At 33.2% G+C, this 21,996-nt stretch overlaps 1 protein-coding gene across 1 annotated transcript in view; it reads right to left on the reverse strand.

The window, feature by feature from the left end:
- Nucleotides 1-21,996, reverse strand: part of LOC124375223 (dynein axonemal heavy chain 5-like) — a 153,501-nt gene that overhangs the window by 95,262 nt on the left and 36,243 nt on the right. The window contains 4 exon segments of the mRNA XM_046833360.1: nt 16,506-16,700; nt 19,520-19,707; nt 20,584-20,762; nt 21,733-21,905. Of these exon segments, the coding sequence (XP_046689316.1) occupies nt 16,506-16,700; nt 19,520-19,707; nt 20,584-20,762; nt 21,733-21,905 (735 nt within the window).

Below are 21,996 nucleotides of genomic sequence, written 5' to 3' on the forward strand. Positions count from 1 at the left end.
CAGAACACCTCACTAGGCATGCTACGGGCGGACCTCCGAGCCATGTTCATAGCTCACGTAGACTTACGACAATTCATTGCTGACCTCAACTCCTACTTCGCCTTGGTGAACCTGCTCTCCATCCTGAGCCGGCTCTTTATCACTATCTGCACCATGTACAGCATCCTTATATCTATATCTGATAACAATGGACACACCTTGGTCTATACGTCACAAGTGATTACTTCATTTGCCATTGTCGTCGCAACCGCTGAGCTTGGCTATCGATGTTCGGAAAAGGTAAGAAATTCCGGACTTAAACCATCTTCTTTGATAATAATGGGATCTACATTAGAAAATATTAAGAGAATTAATTAGTATTTCTTTTTATTTTTGAACTGTTAATGTCCTGATGAGTATTTTAAAATGTTTATTAGATTATGTTGTTTAGATTTCTTTATTTCACAGCTTGTTTGAAAGTGTCTCAATTAAAAAAGATGTATGTATATACTGAATTTTATAGTAAATTACAAAATAACAACCAGTTTTTAAATATAATAAATTAAATAAACAAAATGGTTCAAAATAGACAAAAAGTATAAAAACAAAAGACGCCTAAAAATAGAATACACTGGTGGGTGAGTCAATGCTGAAGTCAAGCAGGCAGGCATGTCTAATAGGTTTACAGAGTTGTAGGCAAGTGGGGGAGAGGAATGATTCCTTGAGTCAGGGCAGTCAGTTCTCTTCAAGCCTTAATCAAGATTAGACGTCCGTGTAGCCACTTAGCGCTATTATGTGAAGTGCATCCACATAAAGTGCCATCAGGTAATTTACAGGATTATAACTTATACATATATAATAACTTATACATATATAATAACTTATACATATATAATAACTTATTAAACATTTTAAAGTTATTTATAAGAAAAATCAGGATACTTGTTAAACGTCTAAATTTGTGTAAAAGGCTAATTAAAATAAAATTGTGATTAAGATTACTGTAGTAAAATTTATTTGTTCTGAGTAAAAGAATTCAAGTGACAAAATTAGTTAATTGAGCTCATTTCAAATTTATATCCTCTCAATCAAATTTTATATTGCAATCATAAAATAACATGATATGTTAAATTGTTGAACTTAGTGAAATTTAATCTATAAGAACAAACAATGTTTTGGAACTGGGATAGTTCTGAAGTGTAAAGAGCTACCTTATTATCTGAATTTGAATGAACTGAATTGCTAATACAACAATTTTTAAGCTAGAACACATTTATGAGGTCTTATATCTCAACAATTTCCTGGGGGATGGTGTCTGAGCCTCTATTTTCAGAAGGTATTTTATACTTCCTAATCCAACCAGTGTGTTAGCCCCCAAAATAATTTCCAAGATTTGTTGTTTACATTCAATTTCTGCTCAATACGGCTCTAGCTGAATGTTTATAGTTTACTTCTGTGTCTAATAAATTGACATATTCTTCATGTTAATTTATTACATACAGAAGTAAACTATAAAACCAGCCAAAGTGTATCAAAAAAACAAATTTTACAAACTAGCAAAGCAGCCAACTATGTACTAAGTATCCAGCTCTTAGAACAAGTGACACTGAACAGATTGAGAAAGTTAGGACATCATATCCTTCTTCTAGGCAGCATAACTCCATAAAGAACATATCCACATCAACAAAACTTATACAGCTAATTGAACAAGTAATTAGCAAATTGGAATAGAGCTGCACAGCATAAATATACTGCTGGACTTCATCAATGCATCTGACTGCCTAGTTCATAGCTAGATGGTCAGAAAACTACTGACTCTCAAATAAGAGGAAAGGAATCTGACTGTTTCAAAAGCTACTTCAGCAATAAAAGACAACTAGTTGAATTAACTTTCAATGAGAATTAGACAATAGATAATAAAATCTGACCCAGAACCAGTGAGCCGGTACCACAGGCCCTGGCTTGGTAGGGGGTTCTTGGACCTATTTTTCACATGCTTCTGACGAATGATTTTCCTAAATTTCTTGAAGATTTCTATAATACATTAAGGCAACTCTGATTGTTGCTAATAAAAGCAAAGAGCAACTAGACATAAACTACCATAGCCTTTAACATAGGACAACATATTTCCACCTGCATTATCTGGTCTTTAAAGAAAATATAACACACCAAATTATCTTTAAAACTATAAATCAGCACAATGGTATACCAAAAGTTACCAATATAGATCATATAGAGCACCTTGGTGTTATACTGGGTGTTATACCTCTCTAGCAAACATCAGATAAACCAAACCTTAAAAAACTCAATTACAGTGTTTTGTGTTTAGACGAATAAAACAAGTAAGTAATGACCAGGTACTCAAATCAGCATACTTTTTTAAAAATATCTCAGATACGATCAGTAAGTCTGAGGAGCAGCAAAGGTCACAAATCTTAGAAGAGTTTTAATTATACGAAAAAAAAGCTATATAACACTTGCAAGGATCATTTCAAAAAGTTAAAATTATTGATTGTTGTATCTCCTTATACATTGAAGACAATCCTTATGCAAGTAGAGATTTGCCAAACAAAGCTTACTGATCTGCACCAGCTGGTCTAATCAGCTGATCATGAAAAATACCACACCATACGTTAATGCTAAAACGCTGTTGAAAGTTACATACAATTGTTGAATGAGGGTTCATATCTGCCCGTTAATGTTGGTTTCGTAAATTGTTTACATCATCACGAGTAAACGGTATCAACTCATCGACTCATCAGTGGATAAAATGTACGTAATGAGTCAATAATGAGTGTTTAAGCAAATTAATTACTCTAAGTGATGGGCATTGTCTCCTGGATGTAAATGCTGTATTTTTTTATGGTAGGGATAGAGCTTGTTATTATTGAGTGTTCTCCATATTTTACTTTACGTAACCCTGAATCGTTAAGAAATACATCTTATACTAATACCTGGACTATGTTCAACAGTAGAAACAATGTTTTCCTCTACAATAACATCATGTTTATCATGTTTGCAAGAGTGGTCATACTGGAACTTTGCGCTAGGAAGTGAGCCTGTTTCCAGTAACATGAGAAATGTGGCACTAATTGTCCTAGCATTTGGAATTCTGCGGCATAGGTAACATTGTCTATATTCTTCAACAACAGCCGTAGCACTGCCTTCACATACACCATATCGGCGTATTCTTCACTTGTAAATAAGTGTGGCATTACTACTCCAACAATTTAATAAATATTACGGACAAAATCATACTTGCACGGAATGAAACTCAATTACTATGAAGAGAACAATACACAAACGGACTGAAACTCAATTGTTAATTGTTGAATTCTACAATTCAAATCATATCATTGTTGAACAGATGCTTATTGTATTGCCAACTTATGAAATACAAATTTCCCCCAATACATCACTCTGTGTTTTTAAATGTCAGCAGCACCTAAATGCACTACTAAAATCAATTTACTCTATTAAATCATTTTTTATTTAAGAATTGAAATTTACAACTTTTTAGCATAAATTTAATTTGTTTAATGGATAATTAACAGTTATTGTTAGTCTTATGTAAAAAGTGTTTTGTACGGTTATGAATAAAAGTTTATTTAATCAAACATATATTCGCTTTCTGTGTATTTTATTTACAATGTTTTGTTCAGAGTAAAATTTTGATCTGTTTCTTGGTGAAATAACAAAGTTATTACTGCCCAAAGATGAAAAATGTGTTTTTTCATTCAATTCTTTACATTTGACATGGGTTTTCTCAAAAACTATTTCACTATTTCACTACCGTACAGTTCTGGGACCTGTTTTATTCAACTAATCAGGTCAATAAACATAAGAAACAATTGAATACGCTCCTTAATCTTTCTTGTCAGAATTTCACGAAGACATCATTTCAAGTGCACTCAAATCCGAACAAAATCTTTTGCTAGCTGTAACTCGCTAACAAAGCATTTCCGGACCCATGTTTATATAAACTTTTTTCATTATTTTTATGTGTAGATCGAGCTCCACAGTTTCTGCATATCTTTGTGAATCATTCTGTATTTGATCGTAGTATTATGGGAGATTGTCTCATTTGACATGAACTGAATGATTTGACAAACTGACAACTGGAGAAGCTTGTTTATTACAGTTAAGAACTTTTTAACTGAATAAGAGCTACATAAAGAAATACATTAACCTTTCTAATGTAGATACTATGAGCTTGTATATAATGTATGCACTCTAATGTAACTCTACACTGGTGATCTACTCAAGAGAATCCTCCAGAGCAACTATTAAGAGACTCCCATAGAACAAGATAATACACTAACTTTACACCTCGGACGATGAGGTGAACACAACATGCAAGTTCTGAATATGAAAAATGTCAGAAGAATTTTAAAGTTTTGGAATGAAAAAGCTTGTCATATGTAAGGGTTAGAATTGTTAGCCTTAACAATTAACATGTTTTATGAAGTATATTAAAAAAAGAAATCTGAACTGGTGTTATGAAAAGAGGGGGTTTTGACATAGGGGATTTGTGAGTTATAATCCTTCAAAAAAGTTCTCTCCTGATGCCACATGTGTTACTCAGTGCCATTTATACTGCTTAAGGCATTTCCAATTTATTCTTAGCACCTGCTATATCACATTTTGTTGGTATCTTTACTACATCCTGAAATCAGCATCCTTCAAGCTGACATTTTATTTTGGGAGATAAAAAAGTCACATGAAGCAGTATCGGCTATTAGTGTAATTTGATGCTTAGCCAAAAACTACTCGACAAGTGATTTATGAGCTGGAGTATTATCATAATGGAGTCCCAATTCCCACTCTGATGTATTTTCAAGCTTTTTCACTGAATATCATGCCATAACCAAAGTAAGACTTTATGGCTATATCTTTTCAATGCTTTTTGTGGTCTTAGGTCATCTGAAGGTTTTCAAACAAATGACCTAGTTTCAAGGTTGTACTCATAAATTCATCTTTTGTCAGCAGTAATGACGATTTTTCTGAAAGTTTCATTTTTAGAACACTGGATGAGATCTTAGCAGCTGAAACAGAAGCTCTTTATAACGTCTTAAAAGCAATTTTGGGATAAACTTTGCTGAACATGTTTTAAACCAAAATCATAGATCAAAATGAAATGAACTGTAATTGAAAATAAGTGAGGTGGAGTATAAAATTCAACTCTGCTAAGTTTAATTGTTCTCTGTTGCTTATCAGCGGGGATATGATACAAACAAGATACTTTTTTAATATACCTTTTATATGATTTTGATAGATGTATTTTATGCCCAATATTGTTATTTGTTTTTGTTTGTGTTTTAGAAGAATATGTGAATTACTTTTCAGTGTACTTTATGTTTTATAGAGCTCTGTAGAAAGTTGAAAATCAGAATCAACTAGGACCATAGGTAGTTTGAAGTATTGTTTGTTCGTATTTTGAACATAGATTATAAATAACTCTAAGGACAAAGTTATTTACTTTAAACATAATATTAACCATTTTTCAATACCTAGACCAATAATAATGTTCATTATATCTTAATAAATTATACAATTTGGAAATTTATAGGGAATAAATACTACTACTAATTCAATCAATATGATGGCCTGGACCCACATAAAAACAGTGTCAAACTGTTATTGTTCTAGTGTTATTGCCATGAAACTCCATTAACAAATTACATGTCAACTATGAATAAATTGAATCAATATGTGATAAGTACATTATCACATATTGAACAGCCACATTTTATACAGTTACAATAATTGTATTATTTGGTTGATAATAGTGATGTAAAAATCAGGTGGTGGATCAGGCTGCCAAGAGTACTGCACTGAAAAATTCCACAACTCATAAAATTGATATAACATAAAAATATTATAATCAGAGGTGTTTAAGGGTGGGAGCTTAGACAGCATGATTCTCCCTACAGAATGTTGAGATAAATATTAAACTTCCACCTTATAGCTTGTTCCTTTCTATTAGCAATCATAGTACTCATTCTTCTCACAGCATAGAGTTTCTGCTAACAATTTATGAATATAAATCTATTTCACTTAATGGTTGATAGGTCTGTTAAAAATGTGTAATTTAAAATAGGTTTTTTTCATAGCCGACAATAATTTACTACCTACTTTTGGCTAAATAATAGTAGATAATACTGAGGAATATGTCCAGTTCAAAGCTTTAGTTCCAAAATTCCTGAAAATTTGATTGCAAGACAGTAACATTAAAATATTTGAGAAAGTTTAAATTAGTTCATTCTAACATGTTGAATTAGGAGTATAATTTACTGAATTTATATTGTTACACAATATCCACACAAAGCTTTTCTTTCATGTGCTGACAGTATAGCACCCCAGAAGTTATAGAAATATTAATATAAAGATGCATTGAACACAGCTCTAAAACACATTCACGAGATCTTATAAGTTAACAGTTAAGTGAAGAAGGAGCCTCAAATCAACTCTATTTTGGAGATATTTTATACCCCACAAACCCTGTTATGTAATTTCAAGATTTTGTGAAGTGCCTGATGATGGAATCATTCATTCCGAAAGGCCTTGCAATAAAGAAATAAATATTGGAGAATTTGTATTTATGTACCAGTGATAGTAAAACTTTTTTCCAATGCTCCAAGATTCTTCATTCACCTAATACCATTAAAATTTTGAATGCTTCTTCATTCTTGTACGGTATTTCAAATATATACTATTGTTCACAATAAAAGCACACAAAAAGCATGTAAAATGATGAATTAAAAGCTGTTCAAAAATAAACAAGATTCTCATAGAGAAACTAACAGAAAGTAAACCAACAATGACTCAACACAACTCTTAGTAACCGCTAATAAATCAACCATAAGATTAATTTTACAGTAACCAAGGAGCGAAGTATAAATTATACTGATCAGTGATAAGCTAATACATTGAAAGAGGTATCTCAGGAGTCAAAATATGTAATGGCATTAAGAAAGGATCTGCTATTGTTACCTACATAAGAGTGGAAAATTACAGCAAAAACATTAAGCCATGTTGAAAAATAAAATAGTGTTTTTTTGTTTCAAAGGACAACATACTGCTTTTTGAGTATTTAAAAATGTGAAACAAAAATCAAAAGGGTCTTGTCTCATATTTCCTTAGTAATACGTTTAAAACATATCTTGTTGCCTTCATATTAACAAAAAGCACTTAATGTAAACACTCCCTCTTTTATTACCCAATTTAAATAGTGTTTTATTTTGTGAAAAAGCGTTTAGTGCAACACCACCTATAAGATTGTGTATCACGCAACCTATGTTTTAAAACAAACCTTTCTCAAAACAACCACCCCCCTCCTGGGAGCTAAAATAGGCTTTGCAGAATATTTAATAACAGTATAAGAATTTTAATGTCGGAGGTCAAATTAAGGTAAATTATGATTTTATGAATATAATTTTTATTCATAAAAAATAATAATTTTGATTCGAACTCAGTACGTTGAGTTATGCAGGTCTATGGTTAAAGTGTCACTAAAATAACTTGAAAAAATTACGTAAAACAGATTTCTGCTTATTTTTTGAAAACCATTAATATCGTAAGTAAGAAAACAATTATTGTTTTACTGTCATTTGTTAAACAGATGTGGTATGTGGGGTGTCTACTTGACTAAGCAGATACACCACCAGTGATTGCTTGTGATCTGAACAAAAATTTGCAATATATCAAAACATGTGTTATCACTTTGTAATTGATAATATGAGGTTTACAAATAGAACAAGCTATTTAGTGATCCTGTTCTGCTTGTCTAGGCTAAGGAGACAGTGCTTATCGCTCATCGCATGCTGAACCTCCAGTCTCCGATTGAGCTCATGGACGATGTGAGTGTTTATATATAAATATGTATGTATATTGTGTGTGTGTGTGTGTGTGTGTGTGTGTGTGTGTGTGTGCGTGTGTGTGTGTGCGTGTGTGTGTGTGCGTGTGTGTGTGTGTGTGTGTGTGTGTGTACAGGAAGATAAACTCAAGGTTACCATTGGAATCTATTTTACAGCAAACTTATAATTAGGAACTTTAACTTAAAATATGCTTATTTAAATTAGTAAATTATTAAATTAAATTATAATTAACATTCGGTTACCGTTTTCCAACATGGAAGTTAACTTTGAAATTTCATTATGGATACCGCTATATGTCTGAACAGTTTGAGGAATAAAACAATTATTTTATGTATTTTTTACCATTTACAAGCATTAAAACTTTACTGAGAGTGCAATGTTTTTCAATGGAATATTAAAAAGCTGTTGCAATTTCATGCTTTATTTTATACATAAAACCTACTTAAATTACTTCAAAACAAAACTGTAATGAATACCATAGAGCAAAATATACCATCAATTCAGCCAATAAACATGTTCAGTTCATCATGAGCAACTAATTACTCATGCCGCATTTAATTATGTAAAGAAAACCATTTACATCCTTACTCTGGTGCATTTTGCATACTTGAATTTATTGTTTGACTGGAATAAAAGTTATATTTCTAGACAGCTAATCAAAGAAAACTCAACCAATAAAATTCATACACACACCATGGCATTGAAGTCCAGGAGCAGAACGAACATATGGTCTGAGATGGCTGGTCTTTACCCCTCCCCCTCACAACAATTGCCTTCATATTCACTTGGTTTCATATGATCCATAGTGATTCCACAGGAAATGGTGATATTGATTTCCTTGTCAGTGTCCACCTTCACTGACACATGTATGACATATTGTTTGTGCACCTAGCCAGTCAGGTATCATTTGCAATTTTGAGTAGGAATACATTGTCATATGTTTTAGTTTTGTATATGAGTGTTTTTGATACCTGAAGAAGAAGGTATATTGAAATTTTCAATACATTGCGTTATGCTTTTTGTAACATAAAACAATGGTAAATGGTCGAAATCCTATTATCTCTTAAAATCATCTATCATCAATAACAAACTTGTAAACAGAAAATGCAGTGAACATATTAAGTTAGCTCAAGTAGAACACACAAATAAATAACATATAACATCTACTGAAGTGGTATAACACTCTCAAATGGTAACTATGCAAGGGTAATTCGGAAAGTAAGGTCCGTTTTTATATTTTAAAAAACCACAAAAGATTTTTTTTAAAAACTTGTTTTATTTGATTCCTGACATCAATCACTATTTTTCTACATAATTTCCACTTTTGTTTAAACACTTGTCACAACGATCTAAGTCAGCCGCCTGCGACTATAACCAGTCTTGTACTGCTTATTTCACCTCGTCATCAGTGTTGAAGGCTTCCCGCCTAGGAACTCTTTTAGGTAGCGAAACAAGTGGAAGCCGCTCGGCGCCAAGTCTGGGCTGTATGGCGGGTGTTCTAGCTGTTCCAACCAAACGATTTGATGAGATTTTGGGTTTGGTTGGCAGAGTGGGGTCTGGCATTGTCATGCAGCAACGAAACTCCAGCTGTCAATAGGCCACGTCGCTTGTTCTGTATTGCTAGTCTAAGGTTAGTCAGAGTGTTGCAATAAGTGGCCGCATTTATTGTTGTTCCTCGCTCCATGAACTCGACTAGCAGTATCCCACGTCTATCCCAAAACACTGTCGCCATAACCTTGCGTGTGGACAATGTTTTGCTTTCACTTTAACCGGTGATGTCGAGTGACGCCACTCCATCAACTGGCGTTTCGTTTCTGGGGTTATGTGGGAAACTCAAGTCTCGTCACCCGTCACAATGTGGTCTAAAAGGTTATCACCTTCCTGATGATATTGGATCAAAAATTCAAGAGCAATACCCATTCTTCTTTTTTTGTGTTCCTCAGTAAGCAGCATGGGAACCCAACGTGAGCACAATTTACGAAAATCCAAAATTTCAGAAACAATTTTAAACAATGTGGTTCTACTCACGTTTGGAAATTCTATTGCTAATGAAGAAACAGTGAATCGCCGATCTTCACGAATTTTTTCATCAACGGCTTTCACCAAATCTTCGTTGATCACTGACGGCCAACCAGATCGTGGTTCGTCATGGACATTTTCCCGTCCATCTTTAAAAGCTCTCACCCACTTCCGCTATTTTGCTGTCATTCATTGCATTTGGACCGTACACTTTACTTATCTGTTGATGAATATCCGCTGCTGAAACGTTCCTTGCTGTCAAAAACCCTATCACAGACCGTATTTCACAGTCAGCGGGACGTTCAATAGTTTTAAACATTTTAAAAAGGTACAGACAACAGCAGACTACAACGATTTCACTGCAAATGGCGTCGTTCTGCGCGCAATGCATGCCGAGAGTCAGGGTGCATGCGCATTTCGCTACTTGCTTACTGTTTGTCTCGGACCTTACTTTCCAAATTACCCTCGTAGATACATGATTACAGTGGAGAATGATTGTTGGTTGTTGGGACACAGTGCCGGATTTACCATTAGGCCAACTAGGCTGTGGCTTAGACCGCAAGCAAAAGGGGACCGCAGCGTATTGCACAAAAACATATTTTAGAACAATTTTTATTTTCTAAAATTAATAAACTACCACTACTGTAAATTTAATATATTATGTTTGTATACAAACAATACAATCTAATTAAAATAGCCAGCATACATATGAAAAATAAGTATTAACGCTTGTCAAGGTATAAGAGGATGCAGAAAGTTCTATGAATGTGATGTGATATCCGTGGTTTCTGTTATTGTGGATGAATTAAAGAAAAGTTAAGTACTATTTCCTCAGTGATGATTCAGACATCATTCACTCAGACCAGTTGAAAGAGTCCTATGGTATATTTTAAGTAATGGTATGTCTGTAAAAAGAGTTATAGCTTTCATTAAAAATTACACTGGTGCACACATGGCGGAAGTTGTTTTAAATATCCTGTCAGATTAGAGATTTAGCCTCAAAAAGACCTGAGAATGAACCTGAACATGTACCTGAAGATGAATTCTTAGAATTTGAAATGTACATTGTACGAAATAAAAAAAATATATCAAAAGTGTTCAAAGGTTTATTATTGTATTATATAGGTATATATTCTGTCAGAGTTAAGAATTCCAATGTAAGATATGAGAAGCCAGTCACATTATAATGCTTTCAATATGTTGGTTTAAAATTAGGTTTACATACAAAAGTTTACAAGTGCTAATGAAAGAACATAATAATTTAGCTGAGTTCGTCCCATTCTGCACTAATTCACTGAATCTAGTAACTTGTGGCTGACTGTTGTTTGGCAGTAACAAAACTATTCATGTTCATCCAAGAATTTTATGTTTTCATGAGTGCATCTACTTAAGGATGGGCAGTGTTAGATAACATTGTCAAAAATTGCAATTGCAAAAAGAAACCCCTTCCAAAACAAATGAACGTTACAAGATGGGCTGTGAAATAGCATGCTGTAAAGGCTCTTATAGTCATCTACTGGAGCTACTACGATGCAGTAAAAAAATATCAGACTATACAAGGGTAACAAATGTGAACCGAGCTGAAGCTAATGAAATTGGTACACAAAATTTTAATCTATTGTACTAACCCTGTGATATTTTGGGGCATTTTGACCAGAGTAGCAAAACATTGCCAAACACTGATACAGACTTGAATGTGACTTGCAATATAAACAAATCTCTAAAGAAATACATATTAAGTCTGAGAGACCACTTTAATTCCTACAATAAAAGAGTTGTATAAAACTGAAACTTATATTCTTGATGACATTGAAATAAAAAGACGCCTGAAAATGAAAGCACTCCCTGGTGAAGATAAGAAAGATGAACTCCACTTTAATGGCAAAGAAGACTTACAGATTAGTACATTTAGTGTTTTAATTGACAGGCTTTATTTGTAATTTCATAAAAAGTCCGAAGTGAATTTCAGTCTTAATAAAGAATGTGCATTTTTAAACAATTTTTCGTGATGTTCTATGAAGAAATCAGGGAAAAAGCTTCTGTTTTGGCAAAGTATCGAACTGGTATGGGTGGTAACTTTGGAGAAGAGTGTGTACAAGAGTGTATTTAAAGGCTTTGTAGAAAGTAAAATTGATGAAGAAAAAGAACCTCATGATAACAAGATTAACAAGACTCCAAGGAATCCAGTTGTGGAATATCTGAAACTCATTAGTGAAAAACAGTTGACATTATTTCCAAATATGGGCATAGCTTTGAGCATTCCACTATGCACGATGACATCTAACATATCTAGAGAAAGAGAATCAAAGCGTGTTGAAAAGAATCAAAATCACTTGAAGAACTCGACTTCTGAAGCAGATTCTAGACTGTCTAGTTTTGTTACAGATGCTGAGTTTTTTCAACACTGACACTTTATTAACAATTTGATTAGAAGGGAAGACGAGCATTACAAATCAATATTCTAAACTAAATATAGAGTAATGCAAAAACAGATGTAAAATTCTGTTAAAATGTTTTAAAGGTACAATGATGATTTATGAAGTGGTTTTAATTAATTCTCATTGTAGGTGACTAAGTAAAAGGTTCTTAAGGAATATAATCAGAAATTCTGCATAAGAACAAAAAAAATGCTTTAACACTCTAAAACAAAAAAACCCAATATATTTTTGAAACAACTCATATTTCAGCCTTTAAAAACATTATTTTTTAATGATGAATTACTAATAAATATATATTTAAACAGGTAGAAGAGTTCTCATTGACCATGTTCAACAATCCTGTCTGCTTTACTGCTGCTGGTGTTTTCAATCTGAATCGTGCCTTCATCACTAAGGTCAGTAGAGTATGAGAATATTCTTTCTATTTTTTTATGTTCAATACATCATTCTTCGTCTGTGGTTATTATTTGATGTGGAAGGCCATCAGAAGTATTTATTTGATAATGGGTATTTTTATTTGAAGGATCGGTTGATAGAATTATGTTTCCTACCTATTTGTTCATTACAATGGCTGTTTGATGGAGGTTAAACAGGTTACTACAAAAGGGGATTAGAAAATAGGGAAACATTTGTGACCTCACTTTCTTGTTTAGCCTATACTTGTATAATGTAAAAAAAACTTAATTTCATTATTTTTCATTGGGTTGTCTGCTCTTTATTCTCAATAATCCTTCTTATATTTAAAACTATGGTAACATATTTTCTTTCCATCAAGTGTATTTCATCGTTCAGAAGACAGTTCCTACAAATAGAAATTGTTGGTGAGATAAGATTATTAATCTTACACAATTGAAGGGCTTAATCAACACTTTGGAACCTAATACTTTCTAATCCAACTATTCAGTTACCTGATTTATATTCACATAAAATGCAATGTTTTAAATCCGACACTATAAATTGTATTCAAATACATCAATCAACCAATATATTTATCTTGTAATAAGTGAGATTTAGGTTACAGATGGAGAGAAACTCCAAAGACATTGAAAGAGGTTACTGATTTTTTTCTGAATAATTCAAATCTTTGACTAAGATTCTCTAAGAAACTGAGAACTGAGTCAAAAAGCTTATAGAAAACATTGATTCTGTAATTTTCCTCTTCATGTTTTATTGGGTGTTCTGGTACACATCTTGTTAATGAAGCATCTCTGGTTTGGTCATAGCAAAGTTTTTTTCTTTAGTTTTTTCTGCTTGAAATCCGTTTCACATTTTGCCCTTTCAGCCATGTTTGTTGCCACTAGCGTAGCCTCAGTGTAGAGATTACCTCTCCATTTATCTCACAGAATTTTAGTTCCTCCATTAGGCCACTGATGTTCTTTGGCTCTATGTCAAATGTTGCTGGTTAACCTTGTAACACTTTATTTTTGTTATCAATTGCAACAAGCACTTTAAGCCCTATTGTTTACATCATGATGCACTCAAATGTTCTTAGATCTTTCAAATCTGTCTTGCACTCTGCTGTTAAATTAAGCTTCTTACAGTCATTCAGAGCATGAATAATGAGTAGCAAATGTTTCACAAAAGGCTGACCATCCTGTTTGGGAAATACAATGCAGGGAATATCCTATATGTTTTTCTAAGTATTCCCATCTTTGAGGGCTTCTAGAAAAAAGTTGTGTCTTTTGCAACAACCCAAAAAATGTTACCACTTCCTCGCAGCATTCAGCAGCATTAACTTCACACAACAGACTATGTGCAGCACAGTTGTTATAAAAGGCCAAATCGTTATGTTCAATTAAGATGGCTTAAGAGTATAGCCTCCAGACATATTTGACCTATTATCATATCCCTGTCCACTGCAACCCTTCAACGGAATTGAATGTTTGCTGACTTTATCAATGATCAGGTTAGCCACATCCATTCCATTTTTTGTTGTTGTTAAACTCAACAAAATTAAGAAATGCTCGCAAATTTTAAATTCTGATTCACAATGTAACAGATACCTCAAGATCAATGTTGTTTGCTCAGTGTATCAGGCATCAGGGGTAGAGTATGTGATAGTAGCAAAATATTTTGATTTCTTCCTTTCTTCCAAAACCTTTTGTTGAACTCTTTTCCCACAAACTAGTATAAACTTACTTATGACAAGCACGTACCGACGCAGTTCCAGCACCCATAGCTCATGCTACCGCGGAAGGAGATCATCAAGAATCGTCAACTTCCTTGCCTGGTCATACTCCAGTAGTCCTCTTGTGCACTAGAGTTTTTCTCTGTAATACTAGTTGTAATACATTCCTCAGAGTTAAAAGTTATGTACTTGAGGAACAGCATGTTTACATATCAATGTTATATAATATAAAAGAATAACTGATATATGTTTCTATGATCAGGCCACTGCAGCAGCTCTTTCCTATCTGATAGTAGCAGTACAGCTCAAGGATGTGGACTTATCGGCCAGTCACAACAACACCTTAACTACTACTACAGACAATGGTGTAACCTCAACACCATTTTAGTCACCATCGCAGCCATTATCACAGCACAACACTGCTGTAGTTACCATAGCAGTAGCTCTCACCTATAAATGTTTTTCTTATACAAATAGTGCTATATCTAATCTAATGCATTAACAATTAGACTTCAAATATTTAAGGACTCGAATGATGACTGCTAGGACTATAGTATTGTGGTAAATTACTTTCTTCAACTAACGGCATTGTATAAGCACAAACCTAGTTTTTTATAAATTGTTACAGGAATATCCCCTAACAAATAAATTGACTGCCAGCTGTGCTAGTTTTGGTGGCGGTCTAAATGGGGAGGTATCAATAGAGTTAAACATATAAAATAACAATTTTTTTTCTCAAATTGTATTTTTCTTAGAATAACACATTTAAAAACAACCCTCAGGCACATGTAAAGAATAGTTATATCACCATCAGACAACTATAAAGAGTCTGAAAGTTGCTTCTTTCAGGATCTGCATACAGTTAGTTTGATGGTGATTTAACAATAATTCACATGTCTAATGGTTGGTTGTAAGTACGCTAAGATAAAAAACATAATCCCAGACAAAAACTATTGTTTCATATTTTGACCCTTTTGATACCCTCCCATTTTGACCTTGACCAAACCCTACCATTGCTGATATCTTTCTTAGAAGAAATTGCTCTATCACTTTTAAGACAAACCAGGTTTTGTGCTTATATGCAAATTGGCTCTCAGCTATTTAAATGCAGAACAGATAATTTAAAGTCTGTTCTTAAAATTGTATGTGCAACCATACTATTGTATCAATAAATATTAAATTTCTATGTAAACAATATATGATATATTTGCATTTAACAGATTGCAAGAGATGAAAGATAATACTACTCTTGGAAAACAAGGTTAAGTAGTAATTAATATCAGAATTTTTACTATAGATTATATCTTTTAACGATTTTCAAAAACTTTTTTAGATTAAAACTAATGTAACTTTAATTGTTATTATTGTTATTAAGTAGTTAAGCAATTAATTAAATAATTTATTCAAACACATTCAAGATTTGTTATTTTACTTTCCAGATCTTTCTTACCGTTAGAGTATTTCTCCTAGCCTTTGGTAACAAGCTCATATTTAATTTTAAATCACTGGCTCATTTTTCAAATTTATAAGATTTATTCAAACTACTCTTATTCATGTATTTTACAGTAGAAACTGTGAACAGACAAACCAGAAGTTTGGAGTCTTGGAGTTGGAGGTGCTCAAGGATCCCATCATTCCATGACAAATTTTAGAAGTCTGTTGAAAGTAGGACTAACTGGAGAATGATCTTTAGGAAATGATTTGTCTTAGTCTCTGAAGACACATCAGGAATTAGCTACTTGGTTCCTAGAGAAGACATCATTTTGACTAGAAAGGAGATTCAGGAGGTGCTTTTACGCATGTGTGTGTGTGTGTGTGTGTGTATTAATTCTATCAGTCTATTTTTTTCTTCTAGTGATGGAAAAGTAAACAATTGATGCTAATGTGCATCTAATGTAAGACTTCTCTAGATCTCCTACATTAATAAGCACCTGGTGAATAATAAACTCATAGTCGTTGACTTTAAAATGACTTAAAATAGTGTGCTGCAAAATAATAAACCTCTCAAATGTGTTTTTAGAATATAATAGAACTCGATATAAGAAAAAATGCAGCTTCTTTCACCTGTTTAGTAAGCTGTTCCTCACACAACTTGTAGAGCGTGTAGAATTTACGGGCCAGAGTTATGTTCTCTAAGAACCCACAGCTGGCCAGCTTCACTCGGATGATGATTTGTCGATCCGGCACCATCATAGCCACCGTGCGGAACTGTATCTTCAAGTTCTCTGGTAATTCTTTACGTCCAGCATATCCAGGATTCTAGGATACAGACATTAATCACACTCACTTCACAGGTAAAAAGTATTCAATACTGTTTAGTCTTTATTTTGTTAATTCACATATTCCATCTTAAATGTAACTATTATAGCATTAGTATTTAAGGATAGTTCAACATTACTTAAAAAATAAGATAGCTTAACAAAAACCTTAATTGTCCAAAGTTTTAATGTAAAGTACTGGAGAATAAAAAATAAATAAATTTGAAACAAAAATTAACCCAAAAATCCAATTTTTAAGGCCTTGGCAAAATTAATGTTGATATTAATATATATATATATATATATATATATATATATATATATATATATATATATATATATATATATATATATGTGCGTGTGTGTGTGTGTGTGTAAAGTATATAATATTTACTCTAGGTTCTTAAATTATACTTTTGGACTTTACCAAGGCCTTCGATTGTCTAGACCACAAGCTCATTACAAAAAAACTGCAAACTCTGGGAATCATTGACAAAGAAATAGACTGGTTCAAGAGCTACCTCAGCAATAGGACACAGATTGTGGAAATTACTTACACTACACACAACACGGTCAAAAAAGTAAAATCTGAACCACTACCAGTAAGCAGAGGAGTGCCGCAAGGCTCTGTTCTTGGACCCGTCTTGTATATCCTTCTGACTAGCGACTTTCCAGAATACCTTCAAAACCATTGTGAAATGGTAATGTACGCCGTTGATACAGCCCTTATTGTAGCAAACAAAAACAAAGATCAACTAGACATTGACTCCTTTGTAGCTTTTAATATGGCTAAACAATATTGCAACCTAAATGATTTGGTTTTAAATGAATCAAAAACCCAACAACTAATTTTTACAGCTACTCAAAATAACTATCATGGTCTCCCAGAAGTAACTACAATAGAATTCGGAAAATATTTAGGACTCACCTTGGACCGAAATTTATCTTGGGAACCACACATCAACCAGCTCTGTCAAAAACTAAATAGCAGTCTTTACGCAATAAGGAGAATTGCACAAATCAGCAACACTGATGTAGCTATGACAGCATACTACTCGTTGTTTGAATCTCACTTGAGATACGGCCTGATAGCCTGGGGAGGCACGACAATCTCAAATCTCCAAAGGGTACTGGTTCTACAAAAAAGGACAATTAGAGCTCTAAAAGGACTAGGACCACTTGACACATGCCGAACAGCCTTCAAAGAACTGAGAATTCTGACTGTAGTAGGACTCTACATCCAAGAGACAATCCTCTATACAATCAAATCAGGACAAGCAAGGACTGGAGACGGACACTCCTATAACACCAGACACAGGAGCAACTTTCTCCTAAATCAACATCATCTCAGCTTATTTGAGAGGAAACCTTCTTATCGAGGAGCAATGTTCTTCAACATTCTACCTGAATTCCTAAGAAGACTGCCAGAAAAGAACTTCAAAGCCTCCTTGAGAAACTGGCTACTGGAGCGACCAATTTACACAATCCAAGAATTTGTTCAATGTAGAACACACAATTTTTGACAAACACTAACTCATACACCAATTGTAACATAAACATGACTTTTGCCCTGTTCTCCAAGAATATGTGCAATAAAGAATATTCTATTCTATTCTATTCTATTCTATTACTTATTTTAAAAGTATATAATGATGTGTATAGTTTGTAGTTCTAGTAATAGTTTTAATTTTATTGTACATTATTTAGAATATTTTACAATATTATAATCAAAATCATAACAAGAAAGTTCAGTCAAGATAGTATTTATAAATGGTTATCTAAAATATGTTTGTCAGGTTTCACCTGAATGATCAACGAAAGTACATGATAACGCATAAATTATTTTATAAATAAGAAGGCAATTTCATTCTCCTTACATTATTCCTACAATATTTTTTATTATGATTCAATAATTTGAATAAGTCAATAATTTAAAGGACAAGGGAATGCACACATTAAATATTTTCATTACAGGCTCATCCCTCACCATTAATTCAGTTTCAGTTTCACTAACAAATTAAGTTTCTACTAAGAAATTGTAAATTTCAATTCTTAAATGAATAATTATTTCATAGAGTAGATTGATTTTAGCAGTGCATTCAGGTGCTGCTGATATACTGTGTGGCTTAATTTAATTTGATTTAAAAACACAGAATTATATTTTGTGTTAATTATTAAATTACTGGAGTAGTAATACCACACTTATTTACAAGTAAATAATACACTGATATGATGTTTATTTATGGTGTATGTGAAGGCAGTGCTAAGGCCCCTGTTCAAGAATACAGACATTACCCTTACTGCAGAATTCAAAATGCTAGAACAATTAGTGCTAAATTTCTTGTGTTATGGGAAACAGGATCACTTCCTAGTACACAAAGTTCCAATATGCCAACATGATGTTATTGTAGAGGATTGCTGCTGCTTTTGAACATAGTCCAAGTATTAGTACAAGATGTATTTCTAAATGGTTCAGGGTTAAGCAAAGTAACTCAAAGGGATGGGCATTGCCTCTTGGATGTAAATGCTAAATTTTTTGTTTATAGTTGGGATAAAGCTTGTTTTAGTTGAGTGTTAGCCATTCTTTACTTTGTGTAACCCTGAACCGTTTTGAAATACGTCTTGAACTAATACCTGGAGGTTGTTATGTGCAAATAAATCATTTAAAATTTAAATATGCCGAACTCAGGTCACATGCAATGGTATCACAATGAGTGAACACAATGTGTTCTTCTATTATTTGCTTACCAATACTACCATCAATAAAAGATAACATTGTATCATCAGACTTGTGTTGTTGTAGTACAACATTGAACTCACCATGGTAATGAAGATGCCAAATTCAGGGCACATGTCAATGGCATCACCATCAGTAAACACAAAGGTCTTTTTCTTCTCTTTCTTGGCTGCCAAGACCACCGCAACCTGCTGGGCCGCCACTGACAGCACTGGCAACTCTATACGGTTGAACTCGTCAAAACAGCCCCATGATCCAGACTGTGCTAGGCCTAAACAAAATTTCACAGTAAATTATATTTCTAGTTTTGCAAACATTTTTAGAACTAAACAACTATTGTACTTCTCACTAATTGTAAAAGACAGAAGTAAACGAGGCTGTAGCAGGCTGTAGTAAAACTTGTACAATCTAGTCTGTAGTATTTTTGTTTGGGACACAGATCTAATAATTAGTGACAGCTCTTGTCTAATGAAAACTTAAAAACATTTTTTTATTAAAAAAAATAACACTACAAAACATTAATGATATTTGCATTAGCCTTAAAACAACTTAATGTAATACTAGAGTATTCCAATTGATAAAAAATATCTTCAATGTTAAAGTAGTTTGAAATTATGAATGAATATAAAGGCTTGCATTGTCTTCTTCTAAAATGTGCAGAGTAAATTTAATTGTATAATTTCTTATTTATAACTAAAGTTGCATAATCTTTATGTTTTTTTCTTACATAAAACAAATTATTTTCAAAAATAATTCTAATTAAAGCTCTATTTTTTCATTTATAAAAGTCTACAGAAGAAATTTTTAAACTTAGAACATAAGTATTCAAACGTTTTATATCTTACAGTTTATTGATACAAATATTTTCAAAGAATATTCCTTTACTACTCACATAGACTGCACATATGATCAGGTTTTATTAGACCAATTAAAAAGGAGGATAAAACAGAAACTTAAGACAACATGCCATGACAGATCAAACAATATCAAAGTTATTGAATTAAATGAGTATCTTAATATTCATATTAAAATTATACTATTATTATTTTAATAGTTTTATTATTTAATGTTTTTAATATTTTGTTATTTAACTAATTTTAATATTTTAAAATATATTATTTTTTATGCTCCAGAAATAAACACTGACCCTTGTAAATCCTGCCAAGACCTCTATAGTCCATCTGGTCAGAGCAATTGAAGACGACTACGTACTTGGCCAGAGTCTTCCCCATGTCCTTGACTGTCTCTGTCTTGCCCGTACCTGCAGGACCACAGGGCGACCCTCCCATACTCATAGCTAGAGCCTGGGCCAGGGTGATGTAGCACCTGCAAGTATTCGTTTGTTCAGGCAGGGAATGAGTATTTTAAAGGAAATAGCTCATTTTTATTTCTTAGAATATGTTCATGAATGTATACATTATTTTAAAACAAAGGCACCATTTATTGCACCTGTTTCATAAATTACTCATCCAATATATGTTGGACTGGACACAAGAAAAATTATAAATTGTAGGACATATGCTACTTTTAAGTTAGCAGAGAGTATACTGCCCCTTTGATTTAAATTATAATAATAATAGTATAATTAAATAAATAATTCAAAAATTTTAATATGCCTACTGACTAATATCAGAAGAAAAGTTTAAAAATGTGGGACACAATTAATGCTTGAAGGTTTATAAGTCTTTGGTTATAACACTTTGAGCAGAGTGGTGGTGAGCAGTGTCTCATTCGCTACAAATCACCACCCAGACATTGCTCTTTCCCGGCACCCCATTCCTCATTACTTCAACAGAGTGCCTCTTAAGTTTTCAAAGGAACTCCTATTGTGCATTTTGTTTCACCAGTCTGAGCTTGCCATTGTCACATTACCTTTTTTCTGCTTTCTTAGTTTTCAGCATCTCTTCCTATATACAGGTTTGCTGACCCAAATCAGTTAGAGGAGATTTACTGGACAATTCATTTTGTTGAGAATTAGCTAAAGGCTACATAAAGCTCTCTTGTTATTTCTTTCCACCCCTGCATGAGAGCTAGGTATGGTTAGCATCATCTTGTACCAAGTGTCCTTAAGGACTCCAAGGGGGTACTCTGAGTTTCTGGATTGGTTTTAATTGACCTTGAAAATGACCAATGCATGAAAAGGGTGAAAATGAGCTCAGACATGGTTTTCTTCTGCAACAAGCAACACCAGTGTATATGATGACAAGAATGATATTTTTGGAGATAATTTCAGAAAAGTCTTGCAGGGTGCTGAGCATTTTGATGTTGAGTTTAATGCCAGATCTAGGGTATGTACCTGTCAGTGAGTGGAGTGATGACCAGACGCTCTGTACAACCTAGATACTCGTTCTGGTATGTGAAAGTGACGTCTGTGATGGCAATCCAAGTCTTGTCCATGTCCTCCTTGAAGTAGAAACGACACTGCTTCAGCCATTCAAAGTCATTGGCTGACTTCACGTTCAGTCGACACTGCAATTTAATCGTTTCACTATTTTGCTCAGTTATTATTTTCTACGTTTAAAAATATAATACTTTCACTAATTTTACAACAATTATTTAT

Source organism: Homalodisca vitripennis, chromosome 1 (assembly GCF_021130785.1).
Source record: "Homalodisca vitripennis isolate AUS2020 chromosome 1, UT_GWSS_2.1, whole genome shotgun sequence".
Lineage (NCBI taxonomy): Eukaryota > Metazoa > Arthropoda > Insecta > Hemiptera > Cicadellidae > Homalodisca > Homalodisca vitripennis.